General features: G+C 42.1%; 1 protein-coding gene across 1 annotated transcript in view; it reads left to right on the top strand.

Moving 5' to 3' along the window:
- Positions 1 to 21,422, top strand: part of LOC102470672 (zinc finger protein 208) — a 223,993-nt gene that overhangs the window by 38,563 nt on the left and 164,008 nt on the right. Inside the window, 1 exon segment of the mRNA XM_014592935.2 lies at positions 98 to 1,716. Coding sequence (XP_014448421.1) covers positions 98 to 1,716 — 1,619 coding nt within the window.

Genomic DNA, 21,422 nt, shown 5'->3' with positions numbered 1-21,422 from the left:
CCCTATAGCGTACACCTCTCCAAAAAAAAAAAAAAAAAAAGAATTTTTATGTTCTCTGGTAACAGAAATACAAGTACTTTGTGTTCTTTTGTTTCAGATTTGGATTTACAGTGCGAGATAATCAGCTATATAGAAATGCCCCCTTATGACAAAGAAATATCTTCTATACAGCATCAGAGCATATATAACAGAGAGCAGCTCAAGGAATGTAAGAAATGCCAGAAGAAATTTAGTAGTGGCTATCAGCCTAGTCTGCATCATAGGTGCCACAGTATCGAAAGAACCTATGCATGCAAAGAGTGTGGAAAGAACTTCCGCAGCGGCTACCAACTCACTCTGCATCAAAGATTTCACAGTGGGGAGAAGCCATATCAATGTGCAGAATGTGGGAGGAACTTTAAAAGTGGTTATCAACTCACCGTACATCAGAGATTTCATACTGGTGAGAAAACTTACGAATGTAAGGAATGTGGGAAGGCCTTTATTTATGCCTCACACATTGTTCAACATGAGAGAGTTCACACTGGCGGGAAGCCTTATGAATGTCAGCAGTGTGGGAAGACTTTTAGTCAAAGTGGACACCTTAGAATCCATCAGAGAATTCATACTGGTGAAAAACCCTATAAATGTAAGGACTGTGGGAAGACTTTTAGTAGACGCTCAAATCTTGTTGAACATGGGCAAATTCATACCAGTGAGAAACCACATGTATGTGAGAAATGTGGGAAGGCCTTTAGAAGAAGTCATCAACTTTCTGTACATCAGAGTGTTCATACTGGTAAAAAACCATACGAATGTCAAGAATGTGGGAAGGGCTATACCACTGCCTCTTACCTTATTCTACATCAGAGAATTCATCAGGGTGGGAAACCATATGCTTGTAAGGAATGTAAAAAAACCTTTACTTTGTACAGAAATCTCACTCGACATCAGAATATTCATACTGCTGAGAAACTGTTTGAATGTAAGCAGTGTGGGAAGGCCTACACCACGGCCTCAAAACTTTTTCAGCATCAAAAAACTCATACTGGTGAGAAACCCTATGAATGTAAGGAATGTGGAAAGGCCTTTAGTGTGTATGGATACCTTAATCAACATCAGAAAATTCATATTGGTCTGAAACGCTTTGAATGTAAGGAATGTAAAAAAACCTTTACTTTGTATAGAAATCTTACTCGACATCAGAGTATTCACACTGGTAAGAAAGTTTTTGAATGTGAAAAATGTGGGAAGGCCTATAGTACTGGCTCCAACCTTGTTCAACACCGGAAAACTCATACTGGTGAGAAACCCTATGAATGTAAGGAATGTGGAAAGACCTTTAGTTTACTTGGATATCTTAATCAACATCAGAAAATTCATACTGGTCTGAAACCCTATGAATGTAAAGTATGTAGAAAAACCTTTACTTTCTATAGAAATCTTACTCTACATCAGAGTATTCATACTGATGAGAAGCCTTTTGAATGTAAGGAATGTGGAAAGGCCTTTAGACGTAGTTCACATCTTACTGCACATCAGAGTATTCATGCTGATAAAAAACCCTATGAATGTAAAGAATGTGGAAAAGCCTTTAAAATGTATGGATACCTTACACAGCATCAGAAAATTCATACTGGTGACAAACCGTATGAATGTAACGAATGTGGGAAGTCCTTTAGTCGTGCTTCAAACCTTGTTCAACATGAGAGAATTCATACTGGTGAGAAGCCCTATGTGTGTGAGCAGTGTGGGAGGACCTTCAGGTATGGTTCAGCCCTTAAGGCACATCAGGGATTTCATATGGCTCTGAAAGTCTAAGACTATGAAGGACATGGAAATGTCTTTAGGCATGGACCAAACTTTTCAATTTTCAAACAGACAATTCACATTAAAGAGAAATGACTAAATATGAGTCATAGGTTTGCCTTTAGTAAGTGAAAGAATTCATAATGTAATTCGTAAGGCAATTATGACCTCACCACATTAGAAAACATTCTATGTCAGGCTTATTTTAATGGAATATCTGAATATTCTGTGGCAAATTAAGAAAAAAAAAATGAGAATCCCAATTTCTTCATGCCTACGACATCATGGCATAGAATTTTTTTAAACTAAATTTATTAATTAAATGAATGGCAAGGCCAGCAGGTTGGTATGGTGGTTAAGGCATTGGACTCTCACCTGGCTGACCATGGTTCAAGTTCCAAACCTGGTAGCTTGAAAATCACACTGGGTGTGTGTACATGTGTGCCCAGAATCCCAAGAGGAGAATGGAGGAGAAAGGACTGAAGCACGGCCATTCCCCCTCTCTCTATCCAAAGGATGGATAAAAGCTTTTCATACTTGATATCAAGGACTGTGTTACCGATTACCCCAAACACTTTTTTAAGGATTTATTTAATTTAAATTTTATTTATTGTTATTATTATTATTTTAATTTGCTCAGAGAGAGAGAGAGGGTAAGTTAGAAAGCAAGCCACTAGGTCTGGGACTTGAACTGCAGTCCAAACACCCCAAATCTTAATGTCTTATCACAACAGCAAACATCTCTCGCAGGTTCTATGGATCATAAATTCAGGAGCAGCTAATCTAAGTGCTTCTAAACTGAACTTTTCATCAGATCAGTCACCAAAGACTTGCCTGGTGGCTCACTCACACTGGTTGCTGGCTTAAGGTATGAGAGTACCTAAGAAAGGCCGCCACATTCACAGTGGGCTTGATTTAAATGAGAAAATCCTGGCCTGAGAGTTCATACTGGGGTTCTAAAACATAGTATGCATGTGGTAGAAATGTGAACAATTTGTCTTCAGAGTGCCAGTGGTGGTGGTTTTTTTTTTTTTTTGAGAGGTTTTTCGCTATAGGGCATGTGCGCTCGCCAGACAGAGACAGAGAGACAGAAAGCGAGAAATCACCCCCCAGGGGGGATGGCCATGCCACAATCCCTTCTCCTCCATTCTCCTCTTGGGATCCTGGGCACGCACGCACACGCGCCCGGCGTGAGTTTTAAGCCACCGGGTCCGGGACACGAACTGCGGTTGACTACGTGGGAGTTCAGCGACATAGTCATTACGCTAACTGCTGGTCCTGTGGTGTTTTTAAAATATGCTCACAAATTCTCTGAAACTCTACCCTTGCAAACTAAAGCCTAATTCCCCTCCCTTTGACTGTTGGCTTAACCTCACTGCTAATAAATAGAATATTCAGGATAGCTTTCTTATGGTGCTCACATTCTCTCTCAGATCATCTCTTCTCTACCTTGGGCTACTGTAGAAGCTGCTGACAGCCTCTATTATATATTTCACTGAATGGTGATTCTCTTCACATGTCTGTCATATCTTTCTGAAGTCTTAACAGAGACTTCTAAAAATTTTACTATAGGGTGCATGTACTCTCAGGAGAGAAGAAATGTGAGAAATCACCTCCCCGGGTGATGGCTATGCCCCAATCCCTTCTCCATTCTCCTCTTGGGACTTTGAGCACACATGCACACTCACCCATCCTGATTTTGAAGCCACCAGGATCCAGGGCTGGAACTGCATAGTCAGCCATGGGGATCTAACCACCTCCATCACCACACCATTTGCTAGGCCAACAAAAGACTTTAGTCACACTTTTATCTGTTCTATGAAGAACAGATCACCTGTTGTGGGGAGCGTGATTGAGTCTCCATTTGCTCCTCTCTGAAATAATCATCATGTTAATGTTGAGACGGTGGATCCCATGGGCTGCTGCCAACCAGTTTTCTGAATCTGGTGAAGTGTCAGTTCTTATGAAACCCAGCCTCACCAACAAGGCATCACTGACTCAATTATCAGCCAGGCATTATCTGTAATATCTGCACATGGTAATGCATTTTTTAAAGAATTATTTATTTTAAATCTACTTATTATTATTTAAATTTTCTATAGGAATTGGGACCAGCAGGTGGTGTAGTGGTTACATCACTGGACTCCCATATGGCCAACCACAGTCTGAGTCCCAAAACTGGAGTCTTGAAACTCACACCGGGTGCCTGTGCTTGTGTGCCCAAAATCCTGAGAGGAGAATGGAGAAGGGATTATGGTGTGACCATCCCTTGTGGGGCGTGGTGTTTCACTTTTTGTCTCTCTCTCTCTGGTGAGCACACATGCCCTATAGCAAAAATCTGTCTCTCTGAAAAAATTCTTTTTTTGCCTATAAGGCACATGTGCTCACCAGAGAGAAAGAGAAAGTGAGAAAGCAAGCTGCCAGGTCCAGGACTCGAACCGCGGTCAGCGGTGTGGAAGTCCAGTGCCTTATCTACCATGTCACCTGCTGACTCCATGTAATGTATTTTAATAGTCTTTCTATGATGTCTCCCTTCATCTTCCTATTCTTTCAGTGATCAGTCTTACATCCTGGCCAGAAGGCTTTCACTCCCTGCCCTGACTCTCCTCTTCCCTTTATAGTTAGTTACCCCCAAATCCTTTGTGCATCTGATCCTGTCATTTGCTTTTCAAAAGAGCAAAATGAACTCATACCCTCAGTTTACCTTTAGGCTGTATTTTGCTAATAACAGTCTTCTGGATTTATCTTTGTCCAGAGGCCATTCCCAAAATGCAGCATTATTTTTGCCTTGGAGAGGCTCGGAATTTCCAGATCCAAGTCCGGTTCTTGTCTGTAAGTTTTTTTTTTTTTTTTTTTTTTTTTTGAGAGGTTTTTCACTATAGGGCGCATGTGCTCACCAGACAGACAGAGAGAGACATAGAGACAGAAAGTGAGAAATCACTCCCCGGGGGGGTGTGGGGGGGTGGTTACGCAGCAATCCCTTCTCCATTCTCCTCTCTCCTCCATTCTCCTCTCGGGATCTTGGGCACGCACGCACACGCGCCCGGCGTGAGTTTTAAGCCACCTGGTCCGGGACGGGAACCACGGTCGACTAGGTGGGAGTCCAGCGACATAGCCATTACACTAACTGCTGGTTCCCTGTTTAACAGTTCTTTAGCTTGTCTTCTTGAACTTTAAGTGGCAAGAAGCTAGATGGCAACTTTAGTGTTCTGTCTGGAAATCTCCTTAGCTAAATCACCCAGTCCATTAAGTATTGATCTCTACTTTTCATATTGTCACATGCCACAATGTTTCTAAACTTTCTACTACTACAAAACAAAAATCCTCCTTTCCCCTAATCAGAAAGTAACAGTTTTAAGGTTTCTGTAAGCCTCACTAGCAACCTCTTCAAAAACTTCCAGGTTTCTGCTTACAGTTTCTTTAGGGTCCCTCCAGTTTCCACCCACTTTGGCTTCAAGGCCCCTTTGACATTTTTAGCTTTTTGTTTCAATAGCATCCCTCATTTGGGTACCAAAATCTGTATTCCAAAGTACCCAAAAAGTTAGTGCCTTAAAATGCCAATAACTGTGCATTTTTCTCACATATCTGTGAATCAGGAATTTGCAGCTAGGCCAGAAGATCTAGCTCTAGGTGTTTAAAGAGGTTGCATTTATCTTAAGACTTCTTGACTGGAGCTGGAGAACCTACTGGAGATGGCTTAGTTATGTGGCTGGTCATTTTATAGAGGTTGTTTCCTCTCCAGTGGAGTCACTCCATATACTGCTTGAGTGTACTTGTGCTATGACAGTATCCTTTAGTCTTTTGTAATGTAATCCTTTGCATAATCTCACTTTGGAAGTCACTTCTGCCACATTCTGTTCGTTAGCAGTGAATCAACAAGTCTAGCCTGGATTCAATGGGAGAGGGTTTCTGCTTCATATTTGGGAAGAATGTCAAATATTTGCAGACAAGATCATTTGACAAGCATTTTCTATTTTTAAGAGAGATTTTGCAATAGGGTGCGTGCACTCTCTGGAAAGACAGAGACAGACGGAGGAGAGGCAAAAAGTGAGAAATCACCCCCCATGGGGATGGCCACACTGCAGTCCCTTGTCCTCCATTCTCCTTTCGGGATCTTGGGCACGCACTCATGCGTGCCTAGCGTGAGTTTAAGCCATCGGGCCTGGGACGCGAACCACGGTCAACTACATGGGAGTCCAGCGACACAGCCATGACGCCAGCTGCTGGTCCCATGCACAGACATACTTTAAAATTACCACACCTTCTGACACCATTAAATCATTGTTAAACCCTCAAAAGGGACTGGAGGATAGCACCGTGGTGAAGTGCAACATTCTGCGAGGCTGGCCCACATGGGAGGTTCTGGGTGTACACCTAGAGATCTCTCCCTGGGTACACATGGTGTATGATCTGGTGCTGCCTGAGGCTTGGGTTGAACCAAGGCATCGAGACCCTGTTGCGGGTACTGTCTATCTTTCTCACTTATGGAATAAATAACTTTAAAAGTATTAATACTAATAAATGAACTTATTACCACAAATGGCAGTATTGCGTTCACCCACTGTATATGCCTTACCTGTCATTACTGCCATTCTAACACCTTATTCTTTGTATGTCATTGGCCAAGATATTTATCATATACAGACATCATTGGTAAAATGCTAACGAAGACCCTACATGATAGTGATATGAGGGGGATTAATTAAAGTAGTCCATGTAATAGCCTTAAAAGATTGTCTAGCATATAATATAGCCTCGTACTCAATAAATATGAGCAATTGTTATTTGCTTCACGGATAATTTTTTTTCTTTATTCATGATAGAGTAAATGAATGTGCGTGAGAAAGAGGAAGAGAGAGTGAGCAAGGAGCAATCTCCTCGGGGTCTGGTCACACCATTATCCCCTTCTTCCAGTCCTTAGCTGACTGGGTCTTGGGTACTTGTGCATGCATGCCTGGTTTGTTCCAGGCTGACTGTGCCAAGGATTTGAATTGTGTCCTCTGTGACTTCCAGGCCTTAATTTGGCACTATACCAACTATGCTACAGAGGCTGGGCCCAACAATTAATTTTTATAAAAGATCCCAATGATATATTAATTTAGAACCACTTATTTTTAGTTTTTGTTAGAGTTTATACACTCACCAGAGAGAGAGACAGAAACCCACTCCCGGGACAGAAATTTCCAGCACATTATATACTGTAATACTTCTTCTTCACCAATTGTTTTTTATAACATAAATCTAGCTACTTGAGTTGTTACTCATACTCTCATGATTTTTCCAAAATTGCTTTATGCATCTTTTTCTTTCCTTTTCTTCTTTTTTTTTTTTTTTTAAGTTTTGCCATAGGGAATGTGCACTTTGTGAAAGAGAGGGACAGAAATCCACTCCCCCAACCCACACCAGGGATAGCCACACTGCAATCCCTTCTTCTTTCTCCCCTTGGGAATCTGAGTACACACACACACACACATGCCCTGATATGTCCTTCAAGCTGCCAGATCCAGGACTCAAACTACAAAGTCAGTCATGTGGGATCTAACACCCCAACCACCAGACCTTTTTCTTTGCATATGACATTTATGACCCTGTTTTTGTCTTATGGCAACATTGAGTCTGCTAGCTCAGCCTATAACATACATTGGTAAAGGGAAGTTTCAGGACTGGCAGGTGGTATGGGTTGGGATGCTGGACTGCCATGTGGTCAACTGCAGTTCAAGTCCCAGACCTGGTGGCTTGCTTTCTCGTTCTCTCCTCTCTCTCTGGTCAAATTAAAAAAAATAATAATAATAACAAATGGAATCACATAAATAAATCTTTTTTTAAAAAAGAAGTTACAACAGTTTTCTCTAAGCTATACTGGTTTTCTGTTTGTTTTTGTAGAGTTTTAAAAATCTTATTTATCATTATTATTCTTCAATTAGCTATAGGGCATACACGCTCACCAGAGAGAGACAGAGAGAGAGAAAGTGAGAAAGCAAGCCACTGGATCTGAGACTTAAACCGCGGTCAGCCATGTGAGAGTCAAACACCTTAACTACCACACCACCTGCTGGCTCCTGCTTTTGTAGAGATTTTTTTTGGCCTTGGGGCATGTGCTCTGGCGGGAGAGAGTGAGAGACAGTGAGAGGGGAAAATGAGAAATCATCCTCCAAGGGAGATAGCCACACTGCAATCCCTTCTCTTCCATTCTCTTCCTGGGATCTTGGGCATGCATGTATATGTGCCATGTATTTGAAGTCACCAGGTCTGAGACTCAAACTATGGCCAGCCATGTGGGAGTCCAGCAAGGTAACTGCTATATCATCTGCTGGCCCCAAGCTACACTGTTTGACAAAGCAATCTAAATATCTATGAATAACTGTTATGTTAAACAGTAACACGACCTTTAACATTACAATTTTTGCAATTTAACCTGTTACACTGTGTCCCTGGGGCAAACATTCCTATCACTTAAGATTTCTGGCCTGAAACCTCCCATCCAAGACTCATTCTTGTGACCACTGACCAAGGCAAGCACTTAAGTTTTCTATTCTAAGCAAACGGGCTTATTTATGACCTTACTTATTACAGATTACATAGGTACAGAAGCTACAAGCACCAGTTAAACCTTTAAAGTATAAGAAAAAATTAAAGCAAAAGAAAAGAAAGGGTTACTTAAATTTTTCTTCCTTTTCTGTTACATTCCTTACTGTCACTTGCATTTGCAGTTTCTATTGTGGGGGAGAATATTTAGACCTAAGTAGTTTTATTCCTTCCTCATGTCTGTGTGAAAGAGTCTTCATAGACTTCAGCTGGCTTGGTAAGGAAAGTATGCAACAAATAGCCAGTTTGAACTATATCCATACAAACAGGAGAATTCCTAGCCCAGTTCTCAGTGTTTTACCTATACCAGAGAATATACTACAAAAGCCTGAAGGTATTCATGAGAATATCTCAGAGAACCAATCATAAACCCCCTCAAGAAAGGGGAGGGTCTTATCCGATGACTGCTGTAAGCAGGTAGCTTATTGACAAATGTGCTCTACATTTGTCTCTCCGTGGGTGGAGGTATTGATATATGAGCAACACAAGCAGTTAATGGTCATAAACTCACCGCCTTGGTCAGCTAAAATAGAATCTAAAGCCATCCTATTATCAAGCACTACTTTGGCCAGTGAATCTAATGAAGTTGCAAATTGTTTTAACGAGTTAGCTGTTTCATTAACAAGGTTTTAGACAGATTTCTCAACACGGATTGATGGGCAGCCAAGGTAACAAAGCATAGCCAAAGAAATATCCGTCCCCATTAGGAATGCCTCTTGGCAAGTCTCAGGTTTTGTTTTTTTTTGTTGTTGTTTCTTGGGTATTTTTTAGGTTTTTGCCATAGGGCGAATAGGGCGAGTACACTCGCCAAAGAAACAGAGAGAGAGATAGTGAAAAGGAAAGCGAGAAATCATCACCCTCCACCCCCCAAGAGGGGATAGCCATGCCACCATCCCTTCTCCTGCACTCTCCACTTGGGATCTTGGGGCATGTACACCCATGTACCCGGTGTGATTTTTCAAGCCACCAAGGTCTAGGATTCGAACCACAGTCAGCCATGTGGGAGTTCAGTGCCTTAAACACCATACCACCTGCTGGTCCTAAGTCTGAGGTTTATCAGCTGAAAAGTTTTAAAGTACTAGTCCAGTGTACAGTCTTGGAGGAATTATGAACCGACACTAGTGTTGCCATCATTTCTAATAGACACTGTCCATAATCGGCCTGTTGTATATATGATCTAAAATAAGCCCCATTCAATAGATAACTATAGGGTCTACTTGTCTACAGACAAATATGTAGCCTTCTGGGGCACACAGCCTAAGGCTTGAGTCTTTAACTATTTGCCATGAATACCTCTCAGCAGCCAGCCTGGATAGGTCCCATTAATTAATGACTGTGAGTGTGTAGGACACACTTATTTCCAATGTCCAGTGGGAGCCACAGAAGAGTTTGGTTGCAAATTTGTAAGGTATTTTTTTTCTCTTCGGTTTGAAGATGGCATACTGAGGGGTGGGCCTTGGAATCTTCCTATGGGCAAAGTGAAAACAAGAAAGCTGTCCAACGTGTGATTACTTGCACCCAGTAATGCACCTCTCATTGTCCTCAACGTTGTGAAGGATCTCCAGGATGCAGTTTAGGGTAACAATGGGGAAGTGAGGAGTAGTCAGTTACTGGAACTACCAAGGAGACGCCATGCCCCATTCCCGATTTGGGTTTTAGGTAGCAGATCCAGCAATCTTTCAAATGAGATGAAGCAATAGTCTGGAAGATTTTCATGAAACTGTTAATTTCTTGGGACCAGCAGTTGGTGTAATGGCTATGGTGCTGGACTCCCATGTAGTTGACTGCGGTTCAAGTCCCAGAACCGGTGGCTTAAACTCACCCTGGGCGCGTGTGCATGCGTGCCCAAGATCCAGAGAGGAGAATGGAGAAGAGATTGCAGCGTGGCCATCCCCTCTAGGGGGTGATTTCTCGCTTTTTGCCTCTCTCTCTCTTTCTGGCGCACGCACATAGCAAAACCCCTCCTCCCCACAAGAAAGTGTTAATTTCTCATCTTTTTTCTATAGGGAGGAAACCCATACAAATAAATAAGGTCTTGGGACCAGCACATAGCATAATGGTTATGTTGCCGGACTCCCACATGGCCAAGCTGCAGTTCAAGTCCTGGCGGCTTGAGACTCACACCAGGCACATGTGCATGTGTGCCCAAAATCCTGAGAGAAGGAACTGTGGTGTGGAAAAAAAAAAAAAAAAAAAAAGAAGAGGATCTGAATAATGGTTTTAGATCTTACATTGTCTCTACATTCTATATCTTGTTTGAAGTAGGTGAGATTCTGAGGGCTGGAACCTCTAAGGTTGCTGGACATTTCTTGACTCTAGTATGACATATCCACAGCTTCACTCCAGCAAGCTTTAGTACACTGTTGATAGTGAGCAGCACCTCATAAGTTCTTTTCCATTCCTCCTAAAGTTGCTTCTCAGCTCCCACCTCTTTTCTAGTCCTTCATCAAGACCTGATCTCCTGATTTAAAAGGATGATCCGCGGCCAGCAGGTGTCACTGGGAAGTCAACCCGTTGCCGCAGCTGTTAGTGAGCCTGTGGGGTGACTCTGCGAGAACTGGCCCTAAAGATAGCCACAATGGATGAAAATGGTCATAGAGAACAAATGGCTGCTCTGGAGGCCAAGATCTGTCATCGAATTGAGTATTATTTTGGAGACTTCAATTTGCCTTGGGACAAGTTTTTAAAAGAACTGGTAAAACTGGATGAAGGTTAGGTATCTTTGGAGATAATGATAAAATTCAACAGATGAAACTATTTAACGACAGACTTTAATGTAACAGTGGAAGCCCTGAGCAAGTCCAAGGCAGAACTCGTGGAAATCAGTGAAGACAAAACTGAAATCAGGAGGTCTCCAAGCAAACCCCTCTCTGAAGTGACTGATGAGTATAAAAATGATATAAAAAACAGATCTGCTTACAATAAAGGCTTCCTAACTGATGTAACCCTTGATGATATAAAAGAATGGTTAGAATATAAAGGTGAAATACTGAATATTCAGATAAGAGCTTTGCTCCTCTGGCTGGCACACTTCCCAAGGCCAGATAGATGACTGCCTGTTTTATGTCTCACTCCCTTCCTCTCTCTATTGTACATTTTAAAAGCGATATCTACTAGTTGTGAGGCATTTGTTCCAACTGCGCCCTCAACCTTTTGCAATTTCTTTTTATTATCTGGGGGCATTCTGATCAATAAAAGTCATGTTTATCATGACCTCTTCAGGAGCCTGTGGATAAATGTCTGTACTTTTGATAGGTCTGGCAGATTCTTTCCATGAACTCTGGGTGAGGGATCTTCCTTTTAAAAAAATAAATATTTTCATTTGTTATCATTATTAATGATTAATTAATTAAAATTAAGCCACCAGGTCCAGGACTTGAATCATGGTCAGCCATGTGGGAATCTAGCACCTTAATCCCCAGCCACCTGCTGGCCCCAAGGATCTTCCTTAGGTTTCTGTTGAAGCTCCTGTACCTTATTAAAGCCTTTTGTTTTAGGGACCCTCTGCTGGATTCCTGATAGCACACACTTATAGTAGTGGTCCAAAAATGCTCACCCAGACCAATCTGCCCGATTAGGGTCCCTTACGGGTCTACTCAAACAGTGGCCATACCTGGTACCAGGGCGTTGTTAGGTCTTTTTCCATGCAATTTCAGTGTCTTCTCAAGTCCTGTTGAGAACCAAATGCTCTTCATCTTCAGTTAGCATGGTATTAGGAAGATTTTTTTAAAGAGATTTTTGCTACAGGATGCATGCATTCAAAAGAGAGAAATCACCACCCCCCTCCCCGGAGAGAATGAGGAAATGGCCTCACCATAATCCCCTCGTCTGCATTTTCCTCTCAGAATTTTGGGGATGCACACACACACATCCGGCTTGAGTTTCAAGCTGCTGGATCAGGAACACAAACCACGGAATCCAGTGCCTAACCACTGTGCCACTGCTGGCCCCTGCATTAGGAAGATTTTGAACATCAGCCTGATGAGTGGTAAACACAGTGGCAAAGAATTCTGTCATCTTCTGGGGGGTCTTCTCTATAGGATAGGTAAGTGTTTTTTCCAACTGAGTAAATCAGCAGTGGGAAGGGACTGTAGGCCTAGTAATAACCTAAAGGAATTCCCTGCTGACACTTCAAGCTCAGGAGGGCAACCCTGGGCTGAAAGGTATTCCTTGTCAGGTATGGGAAGGCAAGACCTTAGTATTGGGTTCTAATACCCTGGAGGAGGGTCAGTAAGAACTGTGACTCCTGCTCTGGCTAGTTCCTTGGCCCCTTGCATCCCCTGTTCAGGAGAGGCTGTCAAAATAGCCAGAGAAGTGTATTCTCTGAGCCGCTGCTGCTTTTTCTTCCTTCTCTTCCAGGTTATCAAAAACGGGTTTTATCATTTCCTCTTTTAGTTGTACAAAAAAAAAAAAAAATTGCCTTCTTAGGGCCAGCATGCATGCACAAGGTCCTGAGAGGAGAATAGAGGAGAAAGGATTGTGGCATGACCATCCCCTCTAGTGGGGGGTGGTTTCTCACTTTCTCTCTCACTTTCTCTCTCTGTCTCTCTGACCAGTGCATGCACTCTATAGCAAAAATCTCTCTAAAAAGAGAAAAAAATGACCTTTTTAAGATTCTTTGTTGTGCAATATAAAAGCCTGAACATAGGGGATCCCATCCCATTTTCTGATAAAATAGATCTATCTAACTGGCAAATAGTGTAATAATTCAAAGATGCATATGGGGCCATTTCTCTTGAGGCCCAACAGTATTACAAAAGGAAATAATTTTCTTTTTAGTCATCGGTGGGTACACATAGTCCTTCCAATGAGATAAAATTCTTCCTAGGGGGCTTTTGGCCAGCAAAGAATTTACATTTCCCATGGCAGCAGCCACACCCACAGGACAAGAGAACAAATTTGGTGGAAATTTCCTGCTCTGCATAGAGTGGTAACAATCATCCGAATAGCTAATGCAATAATCACAGTTCTTCTCAATCACAACTGGATATCTACACAGGTTTCTAAAGAGCAGAATCCATAATCCACGGCACCAAATTAATGGCAAAAGCCCAAACAGAAAATGGAAAAAAGCTCCCAGCTTAGGCTCCAGTTGACTTACCTAATGAACATGCCCACTCCAAACCATCACTTCTCTCCTCACAGAAGAAAACAGATGACCTGGAGATGGGAGGGCAATGGGCCAGGCCTCTTTGAAAGATCCCAGAGGAAAAAAAAACAAAAGGATTCCAGCAGTTGCTGGGTTGTTCGAGGGTGCTCATATCTAAATTATACTGTTCAGCATGTACTGTGGTCCTTCTGCAGTTGTCAGTTGCTGCCAGCTAAAATCTGGCTGCATTTCTGTGATTAATCAAGAGGCAAAGAGGGAGAAACAGAGTTTATTTAGCTGTGTTCAAGCAGAGGTGGCCGAGAGTTAACAAGCTCACAACCAACTTCCAGAACAGAAATTTCCAGTACCTTGCATACCATTACACATCCCGTTGGCTTATTATTATCTATTAATACTTTTTTTTTTTTTAGAGATTTTCACTGTAGGGCGCGTGCGCTCGCCAGACAGAGAGAGACATAGAGACAGAAAGCGAGAAATCACCCCCCAGGGGGGATGGTCACGCCACAATCCCTTCTCCTCCATTCTCCTCTCGGGATCTTGGGCATGCACGCACACACGCCCGGCGTGAGTTTTAAGCCACCGGGTCCGGGACACGAACCGCAGTCGACTACGTGGAAGTCCAGCGACATAGCCATTACGCTAACTGCTGGTTCCCTCTATTAATACTTTTTAAATAATTATTTCATTTTATTTTACCTATTATTATTCTTCAATTTGACCAGAGAGAGAGAGAGAGAGTGTGAGAAGGCAAGACTTGAACCACGGTGGGCCATGGGGGAGTCCAGCACCTTAACCACCATGCCACCTGCTGGCCCCATTATCTATTATTACAACATAAATCAGATAGTTCAGCCTCAAACCCTAATGGTTTTTCCAAAATTTTATTGTGAATCTTCTTCCTTTCACAAGACGTTTATAATTCTGATTTTGTCTCTTTGGCGATGCTGAGCCTGCTAACTCAGCCTTGTGGTAAATTTTGTAGCATACGTTGATAGATTAAGGGAAGTTACAACACAGTTCTCCTGGTTAATACTGCTCTGGGCCTTTAACCACCACAGCTGGGTTGGGTCCTTGAGTCCCTCTGCCACATGTCTGAACTCAGAGCAAAAATCTCTGCCCCTACCTTGAACTGAAACGCCTCAGAAGTTTCAGGGGGGCCAGTCTGGGAGAACTCCTCATTTCAGACAGCCAATCATCTTCCCAGTTTGCTACTCACTACGAAAAAGCATGGTCCTTTTGGACAGTGAAACTGTCAAGGGTAATTTATTAGAGCTGCAAGACCTTCTGGGAAATGTAGTCCAGATGACAAACGCAGAACTGGAGGAATTGGCCCGTGGGGACGATGCACAAAATGACCTCAGCACCCTACCTGATGTGACCAGAGCCTTCTCAGACGCTATTCAATTCCTGGGAGTGTTTGCACAACCTCGGACTCTGCAGATGCATTGGGTCATAATTTTATGCTGTTGTATGGGGGTGAGGCTAGCCACTGGTTCCAAGTGGTTTGGAGCGGAGATGTCAGGCCTGGGCTCTTAGATACTACTAGTATGCCTGTGACCGGGATTCCGAGATGAGACTGCAAGTGTGCAGAGGTACCACCTGAGGAGATTTCAGACGAGAGTGTGACTGAGTGAAAAGCTGTATGGAAGATGTGATTGTATCAAAGAGCCAGACACAGAGCACGCGAGGTCATCTCAGTGTGGATGATAGGGATTCCCGGCCTCTGATCTTTCCACCTGCCACTGTAAAAAGTAAAAATTAAGGGTGCTTCTTGCATGTGTTTACTTGAAAATTTGGAAAAGAAAAAGCCAAACAATCTGATAAGTAATGTAAAGCAGGATTGTTGTACAAAAGTTCAATTTATTATTGTATAGACTGTGGGAGGCTGCGCACCAGCAAATATCACTGGTTTCTCAGAGAGCAAACAATTACACAATGCCAAAGGCCATGATTGGCTCTCCCTTCAAAACCTCACCTTCAAAACCATACTCTGATTGGCCACGAGAATCCCTCAGATTTGCATATCCGGCACCTCATGATTGGTCCACAAAGCAACCAGTCTTAACCCACCTTTTACAACCAGTTACGGCCTACCAACATGTATATAACCACGATCCCTGGCCCACAGTCGCCAGACAACCCTGAAGAGCCTGAAGAGTTGTAACACTGCATCGTCTCCAGATGACCCTATGAAGAAGGTGAAGAGTTGTAACACCGCATCATCTCCAGATGACCCTGAACACCCTGAAGAGTTGTGACACTGGGTCATCTCCGTGCTTCCCACAATAAACAGATGACCCTCAAGAGTTGTAACACTGCGTCGTCCCCGTGTTGTAACACTGCACCGCTCGTCCCGGCTCTCACTCCTTCCCTCAGGAAACCTGTTCGACTGTCCCCCCCTATGACTTGATCAGCACCTCATCTGGTCTCTACTCTGTGTATGTCTGTGAGAGTTCTGTGAGCCTGTGTATGTGTGGGTCCCCTTTTTCACCATCCCCACCCAGGTACCCATTCGACTGTCCTGACTTTGAAAACTCATTTGAGATCACTCACTACCTTCGGACCAGAAGATAATGTTTTCAACTGGATATCCAGTTCCAATACTATTTGGTTTTGTTTGTTTCATTTACTTTATTATTATTAGTTTTTTAGCTTTTTGCTATAGTGGTGGGAGCACTCACTGGAGAGCGAAGGAGACACACAGAGGGAAAGTGAGAAAACAATCCCCAACTCCACCGCCAGGGGTGATGGTCACACCACAAACCCTTTTTTCCTTCATTCTCCTATTGGGATTTTGGGCTCATGCCCTGCTTGATTTTTTCCTTTTCTTTCTTTTTTATTTTTTTTTGGAGAGGCTTTTGCTATAAGGTGCGTGGGTTCACCAGAGAGACAGAAAGTGAAAAATCACCCCCTGAGGCCACAATCCCTTCTCCTCCATTCTCCTCTCAGGATCATGGGTACTCACGCATATGCGCCTGGTGTGAGTTTAAGACACCAGGTCCGGGACTCGAACCACAGTCGACTACATGGGAATCCAGCAATATAGCCATTACACTAACTGCTGGTTCCCACATCCTGTTTGATTTTCAATCAGATGCTCTCAAATTATGGTGATTCATGTGCAAGCCCAATGCTTTAACCACCATGGGCCCCGTTTGCTTGCTTTTTATGAGAGACGTTTTTGCTATATTGCTCGTGCTCACCAGAGTAACAGAGAGAGAGACAGAAAGTGATAAATCACCCCTCAGGGAGGGAGGGATGGCCATGACACAATTCCTTCTCCTCTATTCTCCTCTGGGATCTTGGGCACACATGCACACACGCAGCTGTTGTGTTTTAAGCCACCAAGTCTAGGACTGGAAGCTCGGCTGACTACTTGGGAGTCCAGTAACATAACTATTATGCCATCTGCTGGTCTCACCATGGGCCCCCTGTTAATGTATAATATTTAAAAACCAGTACCACACCCTTTTTTAAATTTTCCATCCAAAATACATTGTGTGTTGGCTCAATCAAACACATCAACATACATGTTATCAACAAATAATTTTCCTCAAAAAAAAAAAAAAAAAGAGTTCGACCCAAAAGGTTTTTTTTTCTTCTTTATTTTTTGTTTTTTTTCCTTATTTTTTTTTTTTTTTTTTTTTTGCCATCCTTGATTCCCTATTCCTAACCCTCTGCCATGTCCCACCCTCCTCCCATTGTCTCTGGTATCCATGAGTGCTTTCTATGTCTTTCCCCCCATTTAATTGATTTGTTAATGAACTTAGTTTGTCTAAATATTTGCAATAGCAAGCACAGCTGATACATACATACACAAGAACTCACGTCTGATTTTAGGCATAAACCTCAGCCATGTCTAGCCCTCTGCCCTATTCCACTCTCTTATTACACTATCTCTGCTGTCTACAGTTGTCTTCAATCCCTTTTCCCCCAACATTTCGTTGGTCACACAATATCATAAGTAATCTAACTACTTTCAATAGCAAGATCAGCCGATGGTTTCAAGAAAAGCAGTTTTGAACTGGTAAGGATATTTCTTTGAAACTTAAAGCCTAGAAACAGGTTAGTATTCTGTTCAAATAGTCGGAACATGAATCTATTGATAGCTGAAGACAGGACAAAAGTCCTTAAAACCAGACAACAAAGCTTAGAAGAAAAGCAGCAATATTTTAGTCAAGTCGTAGAATACTGTTTCATCAGTTCAGTCTCATGTACTTAATCTTTCTTCTGTATCTGTTGAGGTTCGATGTTCCAGATTGAAATCTGGGATGTAATACTCAACTCCAGCTTTTGGCCCTACAATTAAGTTGCCCATTTTCTTAGTTTCTGAACTCTTATTTCTGTGTGTCTGCATTTAATTTTACTGACATAGCACTCCCTTAAGAACTTCTTGGAGATCCGGTCTGGTGCTGGTAAATTCTTTCAGGTTTTGTTTATCTGGGAAAGTTCGTGTCTTTTCTTCCCAAATGAACGATAACCTTGCTGGGTACAGAATTCTCGGTTGAAATTGCTTTTCCCTTAATACTTTGAATACATTTTCCCATTCTCTCCTCGCTCTCATTGTTTCCGATGAGAGGTCTGCCGTTAGTCTGATGGGATACCCTTTGTAGGTAACTTGCCTTTTTTCTCTTGCCAGTCTTAGTATCTTGTCTTTGTCTGTGGTTTTGGTCAATCTGGCTATAATGTGTCTTGGAGAAGATCTTCTTGGGTTGATTCTATTTTGGGTCCTCTGTATTTCTTGGGACTGAATCTTTGAGTGCCTCTCCAGGTTTGGAAAATTTTCTTGTAAGATTTCATGGAATAGATTATCAATGCCCTTATGAGTCTCTTCACCTTCTGGGATGCCTATTATCCAGATGTTTGGACGTTTAATTGTATCTAGTACTTCTCGCATATTATTCTCAAATTTTTGGGCCATTTTCTCAGTCTTCATGGTGGATTTTTCTAGGCCAGAAATTTTCTCTTCTACATTTGAGATTCTATTTTCTGTATGATCTAGTCTGCTTTTAATACTTTCAAGGGGGATTTTGACTTCTTGTATTATAGCCTTCATCTCTAACAGTTCCATCTGATTCTTTTGTAAAGTGTGAAATTCCTCTTTTAGATCTTGCATGAATTTCCTCACCTCCCTCTTCAACTCCTTTCTCCTTCCTCTTCAGCAGTTCCTTGTCTCTCTTCTCTTCCATCTCTGTTAACTTTGCCATTATGAATGTTCTGAATTCTTTATCAGACATTTCCATGATTTCCATTGAACTGTGTGTGGATGAAGAGGAGCTATCCTTTTCCCTTGTGGGAGAGGTATTTTCCTGCTTCCCCATATTTCTTGTGGTCCTGCAGCAATTTCTAGTCATCTGGTGGATGGTCGGTTTCTTTCCAAACTTGGAAGTTCAATCTTCCTGAGATCCGAAATTTCTAAGATCTGTAACACATCTGGGTTCAAAGGTTTCAAATAAGGGATTGTAGATCCGCTCAGTATACAGAAACACAGTAGAGGGCAGGGAAGCGAAGCTCAAGCGAACTAGGACCATCTACCACACCCTTTTGACTGCTGTAGCTTAAGCTTTCAAGTCAGGAACTCTATTTATTTATCTATTTATTTTTTAATTGCCAGAGTGGTAAATGCTGGCCAGAGAGAAATAGGGAAAAAACACCCCCCTAATGGGGCCTGGCCATGCCTGCAGTCCCCTTTTCTTCTTTTCTCCATCTCTCCAAACGTGTCTCTAGGATTTGGGACATGTATGCACACATACCCCACACTTGTTCTTCAAGCTATAGGATGGGATTAGAACTGTGGTTGGTAAGATCTGGCTTCCTTAATCACTCAGCTATGATGCAGATCCCTGAATTCATTTTCAAAGTTGTTTTGACTGTTCCAAATCTTTGACATTTCCATATGGATTTTAAAGTCACCTTATCAATTTCTATAGCAAATGCTTCTCGAATTTTGATTGGTAATGTGTTGGCTTTATAGATTAATTTGGGCAGAATTGACTTTTTTTTCAATATTGTATCTTCTCCATGGAAATGAACTTTATATCTGTATATATTTAGGTATTCTTTAATTTCTCTCAACACTGTTTTATAATTTTCATTATTCAGATCTATTGGATTGTGGGAAAAGTCATGATGCATTTTTGCATAGACAAACATAGAAAAGGGACCAGGAGATGGTATAATGGTTACATCACTGGACTCCCACGTGGCCGAGCACAGTTTGAGTCCTGGACCCAGCAGCTTGAAACTCATGCTGGGCATGTGTGTGCGTGTGCCCCAAATCCCGATATGAGAATGGAGGGGAAAGGATTGCTGCATGGCCAGTTCCCCCTGGGGGATGATTTCTCACTTTTCCTCTCACTGTCTCTGTCTCTCTCTGGTGAGCACACCCACCCTACAGCAAAAGTCTCTCAAAAAAAAAAAAAGAAAAAGAAAAACAGAAAAATGTGTCATGACTTTCCAGACCTAATAGTAAATTTTTAGTTAAATCCATATATTAAGTACTTTATATAGTTTTTGCAGCTATAAATTTTTTTCTATATTTTTAAAAAGAATTGTTATTTATGGGCTGGCAGGTGGTATGGTGGTTGAAGGCTCTGGACTCCCACAAGGCTGAATGCGGTTCAAGTCCCAGACCTGGCGGTTTGCTTTCTCACTTTCTCTCTCTCTCTCTCACGCACTCTCTCTCTTTCTCTGTTCCTCTTTGGTCAAATTTAAATGAATAAATAAACAAATGAGGTTAAATACAATAATTCTAAAAAAAGATTGTTTATTTAACTTCATTTATTATTTTTTTTCAACTTGCTGTAGGGCATGTGCACTCACCAGAGAGAAAGAGAGAGAGAGAAAGCAAGAAAACAAGCCTCTTGGTCCAGGACTTGAACCGGAGTCAGTCATGTGGGAGTCTAATGTCCTAACCATGCTACCTGCTGGCTCCTTTTTTTTATAGTTTTAATTTTCTGTTGTAGCTAGACTTCTCCAAAGCCTCAGAGACACAAATGTTAAATTCCTGGACCTTTTCTGTGATAGGATCCTTACCCCAAGAACAAGTCACTTTGGACCTATTTTAGTATCTCCAAAATTCATAGTTGAAAACCTAGGGATGCATAGATAGATCATTAATGGAAACAAAGTTTCAGGTAGATAAGAGGAACAATTTCTAGTGTAATAGAGTACACTAGTGTGAACATAATCAATGACAATTTACTGTATATGTCAGAATAAGAGGATTTTGAGTATTCTCAACACAAAGTAATGACAAATGGTTAAGATCATGGACATACTAATTACCCTGGTATAATTACTACATGTTATCTTCTTGTACTGAAAGTCACATTGTACCCCCACCAATGTTAGTTTTAGGAGGTGGGGTCTTTGGGAAATGATTAGTTTAGGGGGGTGGTAAATGTGATCTGTGCGTTTATGAAAAAGGCCCATAGAACTGCCTTCCCCCTTCTACCATGTGAGGACAAAGTGAGAGGGTACCTCTGTGGACCAGGAAACAGGGCCCCACCGGACATCACATCTGTCAGCGCCTGGCTCTTGGACTTCCAGCCAGCAGAACTGTGAAAAATAATTTTCTGTTGTTTATAAGCACCCCAGTTTATAGTATTTTGTTATAACAGCCTGAACATCCAGAAGCCTTAGGACCTGGAGGTAGCAGGGAACTCAAGGTACTTTTCTTTCATATTTGCACGAAGTGGAAACATCTGCAGAGAAACTTCTTGGGGCAATGTGGGAAACCTTCTGCAGGCAGTGGCACAATGCTATTACTGTCTCTGTAGGAATGGAGGGTGTGGGATGAGGTATGAACATGGGGTGGGGTAAAGTTTGAGTTTTGGGCTAGATCACCAAGTGTAGTTTCCCATCTAGGATAAACTGCATAGTGTCTCAATCAAGCATGTCGTCACCAATACTGTTCCATTTCTACTTTCATACATAT

Source organism: Tupaia chinensis, unplaced genomic scaffold (genome assembly GCF_000334495.1).
Source record: "Tupaia chinensis unplaced genomic scaffold, TupChi_1.0 Scaffold138910_1, whole genome shotgun sequence".
Classification (NCBI taxonomy): domain Eukaryota; kingdom Metazoa; phylum Chordata; class Mammalia; order Scandentia; family Tupaiidae; genus Tupaia; species Tupaia belangeri.
Note: the sequence above shows the minus strand (reverse complement) of the source record. Positions and strands in the feature narration are given on the sequence as shown.